We start from the raw sequence: 10,162 nt of genomic DNA, 5'->3' as shown, positions 1-10,162 counted from the left end.
CCTGCTGAGGACTTGTTGTTTCAGCAGGCAAACTGAAGCGGATCTAAGTCATTTCTCAGGCAGGAGTTGATAGGTTTCATCACCAACCTCTCAAACCACTTCATCACCATAGATCTAATTGCTTCTGAACAACAGTCACTGAGGCAGGTTACCACGTTCTTCTTAGGCACCGGTGTAATTAAAGTCTGCATGAAGCAGTTGGGTACCTCAGACTGCTGAAGCGAGAGGTTAAGGATATCAGTGAACACTCCAGCCAGTTAATCAGCACAGGTCTTTAATGCTTGGCCAGGTACGCCATCTGCGCCAGATGGCTTCTGTGGGTTCATCCTACTGAAGGCTGCTCACATGTTGGCCTCAGAAATTGCAGGATCATCGGGGGCTCTTGGATTTTGTGATGGTTCCTCCATGTGAAAGTGAGCATAGAAGGCACTGAGCTCATCTAAAAGCGAACTCCCGTTGTCGCCTATGTCGCTTGATTTCACTTCATATGAGGTGATAGTATTCAGGGCCTGCTGCACCCGTCGAGCATCCTTTGTTGATTCAAGTTTAGTCTGGAATTGCCACTTTGCCTGTGAGATGGCTTTTTGGAGATGGCATCTGGACCTCTTGTAACTTTTATGATCGCCAGACTTGAATGTCTTTAATCTGGCCCTTTGCAGATTGTGGATCTCATGGCCCATGCAGAGTTTCTGGATGGGAAAAACTCTGAATTTATTGTGTGGGGACACACTTGTCTACAACTGTTTTAATAAAGTCTGTTACAACCATGGCGTATTCATTCAGATCCACAGACAAGTCCTTGAACATGGCCCAGTCCACCGACTCGTAACCTTAAAACTACAATCACACTTTGACACCTAGTATTAAATACATTGCTGAATAGATCTCACAAATTCTAAAAACCCTGTAGGCATTTTCCATGTAAATTCAAAGCGAATTATTTGGTAAGAGAAGGTAGCTTCCTCAGCAAGCTCATTGAGTTTTTAGAACAAAGGTGCCTTTTGCATATTAATATGGCAAGAAAGATGTGACAAGTTTAACCTTCATATCATGGAGGCAGAAAAGGTTATAGATACTGGAATCTGGAGGAACCAAATCTGCTGGAGGATCTCAACAATGGAGCAGTATCTTTGAGGAGAGACGGCCAGTTGATGTTTCGGGTTGAGATCGGAATGGAGAGTCCCTTTTCAGAGCTTTGACCCAAAATATCGACAATTTGTTGAAGAAGTAGTGGGTACAGCCTAGTCCATCACAGCAAAAGCCCTTCCCATCCCCGAGGGGCACTGCCACAAGAAAGCAGCAACCTTCATCGAGGACATCCACCATCAACACATGCTCTCTTTTCGCTACTGCCATTGGGAAGGGGCTACAGGAGCCTTGGGTCCCACACCAGCACATTCAGGAACAGTTATCACCCTTTAATTATTAAACTCTTAAACCAGCATGGATAACTTCACTCATCTCAACACTGAACTGATTCCAGAATCTATGGACTCACTTTCAAGGACCCTACAACTTATGTTCATTTATTTTTTTGTATTTGCACAGTTAGTCTTCTTTTGCATATTGGTTGTTTGTGTATAGTTTTTTTATTGATTCTGTTGTATTTCTTTGTTCTATTGTAAATGCCTCAAGAAAATTAATCTCAGGATATTGTAGTATATGGTGACATATGCATACTTTGATAATAAACTTTAATTTGAAATTTCAACTTTGAATTTTGATGCCTTTCCTCCCACAGATGTCTCCAAACCAGGGGTTCCCAAACCTATTTACATCATGGACCAATGCCATTATGAAAGGGGTCCTTGGATCCTAGGTTGGGAACCCCTGCTCCAGACCCACTGAGTTTTCCCAGAACCTGGTTTGTTGCTCCAGTTTTCTGTCATGATTCTTTTTTTATTGTTAGCCAGATCTTGACATTAAAGAACACCATTATTCTACTATAGATAGACTCTACTCTGTTCCTAAAGCAACTTGTAAAGGGCTGGAGGAACTCTGCAGCGCACCTGTGGAGGGAAATGGACTATCGATGTTTCAGGAATGGGATCCTCACCTGGACTGAAATCAACAGAGGAGTATTAAAAGGTGGAGGGACGAGGGAAGGGCCACAACAGCTCACGGGAGACAGGTGGATCCAGGTGAGGAAAATGAAGACTTGGCAGGTCAGGCAGCATCTACAGAGGGAAATGGACAGTCTACATTGTGAGTGTTGACCCTTCATTGAGACAAGAGAAACACACAACTTGCTGGAGGGGCTCGGCAGGTTAGGCAGCATCTGTGGAGGGGAATAAACAGTTGATGTTTTGGGCAGGGACCCTTCACCAGAACTGAAAAGGAAGGGGGAAGAAGTCAGGAAAAAAAATGTCTGGGTGGGAGAAAGAGTACAAGCATGATAAGTTTGCCATCAAAAACCGGATGTCAGTTCTCAGACCAGCTGCCGGAGTCCTGATAAAGGGCCTTGACCTGAAACATCTCTCTCTATTGATGCTGAGTTCCTCCAGCTCCTTTGTGCATTGCTCCAATAAACTCATCTTGGGAACTAATGCGTGTTTGAAAAGGTTTCCTGCTGAATAAGTTGATGGTGAAGAGGAAGTAAATGGTCTGACACTGCAGTGTCACAGGCAATCAAAGCGTTCAGAAAACAGAGGCTTGGAACTGCCTGCTAACCTCATTGCCAGCCAAGTACCAGATGTCAGCCATGCTTAAACTGCTGCCAGCCTTGGACTTACAAAAACCAGCAGTCAGCCACACAGCAGCAACCAAGCAGAAGCAAGAGGCTGAGAGGGGAAGTCTGGCTCCCTGGCTTGTCGGCACAGTAACCACAGGATCATCGTCGGGATCAAAAGCAAAGTAGGAGACACAGAATACTGTGCAGGACTGGCAGTGGCAGCTTGGAAGAATTAATAGTACGAAACTTATGGATGGTTCTTAAACCCAAGTTGGGTGATGGGATGGAGGTGTGTTTCTACCAATAGGAGGTGTAAGGCTCCCCTTCCCTCCGCTAGCCTGCAGGTCACCCTTGGGCAAGGTGTAGCACCTGCTTAGCCCCCCCCCCGATCAGGGTCACATGAAGCCATGGGAGCAGGTCGCAGAGCAGCTGGTACATCTCTCAAATCCTGGTGATGCGACGACTGACGCCAGGCAGACAATTTCTGAGGAGTATTGATAATGGCTGGGGTCATCCGTCTTGTAAAGACGCTGCCCAGAAGAAGGCAATGGCAAACCACTTTTGTAGAAAAATTTGCCAAGAGCTATCATGGTCACGGAAAGACCTTAATTATACAACATGGCACGTAATGATGATGATAAACCCAAGAAATTACCTCATTATTCCTTATATTGTGCACAAATTATTTAAAGTCATCGAGTCATGGAACACTATAGCACAGAAAAGGCCCTTCAGCTCATCTAGTCCATGCTGAACTACTAATCCTCCTAGTCCCATCGCCCTGCACCCGGACAACAGACCTTCACACCCCTCCTATCCATGTACCCATCCAACTTTCAGAAGAAGACCAGAAGACATGGGAGCAGAATCCGGCCCTTTGGCCCATCTCTGCCATTCCATCATGGCTGATTTATTATCAAATGGCTCATTTTGGAGACGCAGAGGAAGTCTCGGACCTGTTCTTCTCTCTCCACAGATGCTTCCTGACCTGCTGACTGTTTCCAGCAGGTTTCCTGTTTTGCATTATCTTACGTGAGAGCTGCCCTTATCGGGATTCCTTCATGAATCAGTCCAACAAGGACATTATTACATTTGTCATCGCCTATTCATTCTGGACAGGAGCGAAACAGCTGGCAGTGAGTCAGTGGCGAGATTGCCAGCTGAGGAACGACAGACCGCGGTGTGCTGGGTACTTAAACTGCATGTCTTCACCGACAGAATTTGACTTCCATCGCTCACAATTAGTCACAGAAGCTCCTTACTAATAGCCCATCCCTATGTGCATGTTCTTGGATAAAACAACCCTTTTATTCATCACCAGACCTATGACAGAATTCTAAAACGTGAGCAATCTTCAGTTGAACATCTCAGCAATATATTCCCCGGACCGCCCTCTTCTGAGTAATAGTGGAGTTATGTTTTTCCTCTATAACGTTAGTACATTTTGTTCATGCTTTTAAATCGGAACAGCCCACAACCAGCGCGGCTACATTACCGAAAGCGCCCTGTGTTCTTATATGCCTGTTTGTTTTTAGGGATGAACTTTGTATATTGTTTTTAATTTTTTTGGGATGAGTTTAGAAGGTCCGCAGCGGTCGAAGGCAAACTGGGGAATGACTTAACAATGTGGAAAATGTCCCTGAGTAAGCCAACACTGCCAGGAAAAGAAACGCCTATTCTCACTAAATCCTCCCTCCCCAAAGCGCCGACATGAAAATGACAGTAACTGTGAGTCACGCAGAACATTGTGTTATCAAACTCTTGAGGTTTTGCGCTGTTTTGAGATGGTCAACTAAGCGTGCATGCATTATTCCGTTTCCTTGTTTAAATATGCAATACAAATGAGGGTCAATCCAATAACATTTATTCGCGCATTTGCTACACTCTGAAGTTAGACATTGATTATTACGGTCGCCAAGTAAGGAGTGTTGACGTAAAATCATTTCCGCATTCAATTTAGCATAGAATACTTGGTATGTTTGAGGAACAGATTGAATACGTTAGTTTTTTTTCAGTAACCGGAATTACAAGACAGAAAATATTTACACAAATACTATAATAATTGGGATCAGTTTTCTTCGGGAAATGTTTAATCTGTGACGTCCTTGGTAAAGGCAAACATGGTACAAGAAGTGCGTTAGTAATGCCCCAGGTGTGATTGATATTCAGCAGAAACTGTTTGTTATGACACCAACTCACCACGCAATCGCGTAACTATGCTGTTTACCGAGAGTGCGAAGCACCCAGAGCGGCACCAAGCACCAGCCGGCAAAGCGCTAGTTCCCCCCACCCCCCCTGCTCCAATTATACAGGAGCCAAAAGTATCCGATTCTGCTTGGTGGAGTAGGGACCGTAGTCTCTAGAAGACATTTTTAGGTCGGCGGCGGCTCGAACGGTGATTCATTGACAGTCCTTCCTGCTGATGATGTCAGCGGGGTTTTAAGGCTCCGCCTTAGACTGATCTCTGTCGAGTAGACCCTGCATTTCAACCTCCCACCACACCCGGTTACCGGCGTCATATAACTACTCCTTAAATACCAACACCAGTCTTGAGTCGAAGGCTTAAAGCAGCAACTTCTGAAAGACAGTCTTCTGCCTGTCTGAGCTTAAAGGATTTTACAATTTGAACCTTAACTGAAGGAACTCACTTTCGAAGTGAAGACATTACTAAGAATAAAGGCGATTTAATTAAAACTGGTAAGCAATTAATTTGACAAGATGAACTGTCTTGTGGAACATTAATTAGGTTAATAGCGAAGGTTTCTACAAGATTACGAGAAATGAGAAAAGTTGTGCAGTACAAGAGTAAATGATTCTAATGCTATTGATACTGCAAGCACATTACACAGATAAGCTTTATATACGTGTGCGTATTATATACACACACGCTCGGTGTGTTAGAAAGAGAGAGAGCTGCTATGTATTATTGTTGAGCTTTAACAAGTAGTCCAATTGAGTGAATTTTATTCAATGACTAATGTTTTGACAGTACCCTATTTTCTGAATGGGCTTCAGTTTAATTATATTGCTACCTTTAACTCGGCGCTCTTTCGCTTGTTGGGATCAGTAGACAGATGCTATTTCCAGCGCGAAATTTAAGTAAAATTAAGAGGATTGTCATTTGATTAAATGCTCATATATAGTCAGTCGTGGTTAGGTTATGTGAAGCAGTACTACAATTTATCAGGAGGGAGCGCTGTTGCTCGTGTACGAGAGTTGGAGATCTTTGCTGTGGGAGATATTTCTGTTAGACCATCCCCCACAACCGGGTGTTACAATGATAATGCAAACGAAACCCGGCTTTCTTTATGTGCGAGTTAATAATCACAACACGTCAGTAAATACTAAAACATTTATGTTGCTTTAATCCAAACGAATAATTGGAATGTAATCACTGAAGTCTAACTGGGAGCATTCCTTTTTTTTAATAGTTAACTAGAGTTGTGAGATTGTATCTAAATGAAACACTTTCAAACTAAGTCAGCTAAAACATACCAGCTGCATATGAAGCAAAGCTATTGTTTGTTCGCAAAATATTGCGATCGGTTGCAAGTTTTGGAAGCATTCCTGAAATCGCACAACTAATAATTGAAGGACGAAAATGTTTTGCTTGCATTTGCAAACATTGTCAATCATTTCAAAAAAAAATTCGTGTTTCCTTTGTCGAAGCCTGCTTACTTTTGAGGATCTGGTGCAGACACGTTTGATTAATTCACTCGCACAAAGCGTTGGCTATTTGATGTCGAGGTTAAATATTTAAATAAAAACCCAAGATTTTCGGCAATCAATTCCGATTTCAGCCTCTCTCACCTGTGAGGGAGGTGGACATGTGAATAGTGCTAGTTCTTTAATGAAATGCTTTTGCAGAGTTCCAAAAAGGATTTAACAAACGTTTGCCCCTCGCAGAACATCGGGTTGACCCTTTGTTTCTCCTGATTCATTGCGTTTTTCAATTCAGGTACACGGCGTGTGGAGGGAGGGGGGCAGGGCGGGTAGGATTTGGGGAGGAACTCGGCTGTTGTCACGTGGCAGGCGTCGCAGTCTTTTTTGAATGGTTGAAACTGACGAGTGGACGTCCAGCTCTGAGTGAGACGTCACAATGGAGTGGCGGCTGATTGGTTTGTGGCGAGGAACAGGTGGATACTTTTGCGAAGGTTGAGGCGTCGCGGAAGCGCTGATTGGCTGACGCTGTGTTTTCTTTGTTGCAGACGTTCTATGAGGATTATTCTCCGGGGGATCGCGGCAGAACGAGCCAGAGTTAGGCTCGTAGGCAGTCAGCAGGGTTGAGAGAAGCACGGCTTCGAGCTCTGGGCAAACCACTTGTGTTTTTTTTTGTTAACCCTGTCTGCGAGATCATTCGAAGACAAAAGAAAACCTCACAAGGAGAAACCCAAATACATATACCGCACACTTTCGCCGGTAACTATTTCAGCAGAGAGCGCCGGGATTTGTTTCCATAATATTTAGGCTCCATAACATTGCATGATTCCTTTAAGTGTCTAAGGGACTTTCTTTTGTGACTCGAAGACCGATCAAAGGTAATCTAATGGACCATACAAGCACCAGGAGCTGCTCCCGAGCCCCAACTTGCGAGGCCCATCAAAACGAGCCTTCAATGCGTGTAGTCATCAATACGACGACCGGAGCCCAGTATGATCTTTCTGTACCAGTAGACGAAACGGTAGAAGGACTCAAACGGAGATTGTCACAGCGCTTGAAGGTTGCCAAGGAGCGTCTTGTCCTCTTGCACAAAGAAACGTACGTACATCCCTTTGTTCTGAGCGAGGCCACGAAACCCCAATCGGAGTTTCTGTGATAGGTTTCTACCGCAAGCAGTAGCCATTCAGAACTGAGTTTACTTTTCTAACAGTAAGCCATATAAACTTTATGTTCGGGTGTACTATCGAGCTCATTTGTCAAGCTTGTGTGCGATTAACTGTATTGATATGATTGAAGGGTCATTATATGGAGGTGCGTTCCCGGTTCGGGATTATAACCCGTGATTTTTAATGTTTGTTATAGGCGATTAAATTCGGGAAAGCTGCAGGACCACGGGATTACAGAAGGAAGCAAATTAACCCTTGTACCCACTGTAGAGGCTGGACTCATGGTAAGATCGACGCCTGACCTCGTGCATAGAATATCGATGCATTTTGTGTACGTTAGCACAGATCAGGGGAAAATGAACGCGGCTCTCGTTAATCCTGTTTTTCTCCTTCTCTCAAAGTCTCAAGCTTCACGGCCGGAGCAATCAGTAATGCAAGCTTTGGAAAGCTTAACAGAAACTCAGGTAAAAAAAATATTAAAGCCTTAAAGCACCGCGCATGCAACCCAGAGATGGGCGGTACGCGTGGCCCATTCATTGATATTTCGTAGATGTAATTCTGAATGTAATACTTTCCAATTGTTCTTGGTGCTGGTGCTGCATATTTTTTTTAAAAACCCAGATTGCGAAAAGCGACTTTATGCATCAAAGTCCACTTCAAATTTAATAATTATATAGGCATTAGTTAAAATAATGTGGGCTGAATATTATTTTGCGGGCTAGTTTATTATTTTGCACTGTTAAAGTAATGACGCTCAATTTGACCTGAATACTTCATATCTAATTTAAATGTGGGATTCGGCATTGCCGACCTTAAGTGTTTTGCAAATCTGGTTTCCAAAGCCTCCGCAGCCCAGACTCTGTCCCTTTGTATTATTCGTACTATGCGTGTTTTATGCAACATTTGGGAGTTCCTTGGCGACAGGCTTGGTGTTTAATCTACACAGAGAATATTGTTCAGAGCCAACTCCTCCCCCTAGTGACGACATTCAGACCTCCTACTGAAGCATGACCCCATACTGAAAAGCCTCTCCTTTTGAACGCGGTTTCCTGAACCGTGCAATTCACCTTTCACCCCCTAAATTCACGGGCTCCGTACATTTTTATCCTAATTACTGCAATTGTTCTCCTTGATCTCCTTTTTGTGAAGTTACAACCGGCCTTGCTAGGACTGCTTAAATAACTCGCTTAGCCTTGGTTACCATTGTGTGTGACATTGTTTTTCTTCGCTTCTGCTGGCTCTCGGTGGTTAACGAGCCTATAGGTTGCGCGGTGCCTTTCACCAAAGCGTGACGGAGTCTTTAAACTTGATCATATACAGCGGTAGTGGGCATAATGCGCCGCCAACCTTTTTAACTCCTTTTAGGACTTCCTGCTTCGCCCGAGTGCTGCCCAAGCGCTTTCTTTTGAAACCGTGCCTGGTTTAAATGGTCAGAGCTGAGGGGGTGTTTGTGACGGAGGCAAACGACAGACAGAAAGCGTCATAAACATTGCTGACGGCTGTCGTTGACCCTCCTGTTTCGCGGGGGTTGAGGAGGCCCATGCACTGGGAGCAGGTACATAATACAACTTTGGCTGAAGTTGTATTGACCTGTCAGCCAACGTTATTTAAAGCAAATGAAATGGCTGTAGACCAGCTTCTGTGTTGGGGGATGGTGGGGGGGCGGTAACAATTGAGATTTCTTGGCCTCGGTGCAAGTTTCTCAGCTGACAGAAACAGTGCCCTAGGAAGCAGTCCTTCATTAATAAGATACATGGGAGCTTCGGATTGCTGGATAGTTCTGGTTCTGTTGAACAATAGTCTTGTCGTAGGGGCTTCTAGAATGCTTTAGTGCTGGGGTTCACAATCTTTTTAAATGTTACGGACCAATACCATTAAGTAAGGAGTCTGTGGAACCCCTACTTTAGTAGGACGTAGCAACGGATTTGAGAGCTGTCTGTAGATCTGTAAACTGCTAGACTTTGAATGTAATATGTCAAATCAGATCGAGAGTTCCACAGAATTATTAGCACCCTTTAAAGTCTCTTGTAATATTTTATTTAGTGTTTAATGAGGGCCAACTGATTAACAATATACAAGATTAAGTAAGTTTATGTTTTAAAAAAAACTATTGAATGTTTCCAGTTATCTGTAACCAGATAAATGAATGTAGTCTCTAAAGGGTAGGTCTGCACTGGCTGAAGAGGCTGTGTTAAGCACAAAATCATTCTGAACCTGGCTATATTCATTCGAAAATACAATTTTAAATAGTTCCATTGATCATTCAGTCAATGAATCAGTTCCTCTTGAATGGTCTGGCATTGTAGATAAGCATATTTCCTGGACTTCCTGGGGAGTGTTATTTTTAAACCGGAAATCCTCTTCTCTACACAATCTGATGGGGGAAAAGGTGCAGAAAATGTCTCTTGTCATCAAACAGTAAAAAAAAACTATGACACATGGTTTTTAAGGTTTCTGGAGTGTGCTTTAAGACACAGGAACAGAATTAGGCCACTTGGCCCATTGAGTCTGCCATTCCTTGGCTGACTTATTAAACCTCTCAACCCCCTTCTCTTGACTTCTTGCCATAACCTTTGATGCCCTTGCTGATCGAGTATCTTTGAACCTCCGCTTTAAACATGCCCAATGACTTGGCCTCCGTCTGTGGCAATGAATTCCACAGATT

At 43.7% G+C, this 10,162-nt stretch overlaps 1 protein-coding gene across 1 annotated transcript in view; it reads left to right on the top strand.

Moving 5' to 3' along the window:
* Nucleotides 1–5,190: 5,190 nt before the first annotated feature.
* Nucleotides 5,191–10,162, top strand: part of midn (midnolin) — a 34,596-nt gene continuing 29,624 nt past the window's right edge. The window contains exons 1-4 of the mRNA XM_063032483.1: nucleotides 5,191–5,368; nucleotides 6,880–7,429; nucleotides 7,694–7,781; nucleotides 7,899–7,961. Coding sequence (XP_062888553.1) covers nucleotides 7,218–7,429; nucleotides 7,694–7,781; nucleotides 7,899–7,961 — 363 coding nt within the window. The 5' untranslated portion in view covers nucleotides 5,191–5,368; nucleotides 6,880–7,217. The remainder of the gene's footprint in view (nucleotides 5,369–6,879; nucleotides 7,430–7,693; nucleotides 7,782–7,898; nucleotides 7,962–10,162) is intronic.

The sequence above is a fragment of the Mobula hypostoma genome, chromosome 24, assembly GCF_963921235.1.
Source record: "Mobula hypostoma chromosome 24, sMobHyp1.1, whole genome shotgun sequence".
In the NCBI taxonomy this organism is placed as follows: Eukaryota; Metazoa; Chordata; class Chondrichthyes; order Myliobatiformes; family Myliobatidae; genus Mobula; species Mobula hypostoma.
The sequence above is the reverse complement of the archived record's forward strand: the minus strand, read 5'-3'. Positions and strand labels throughout refer to the sequence as shown.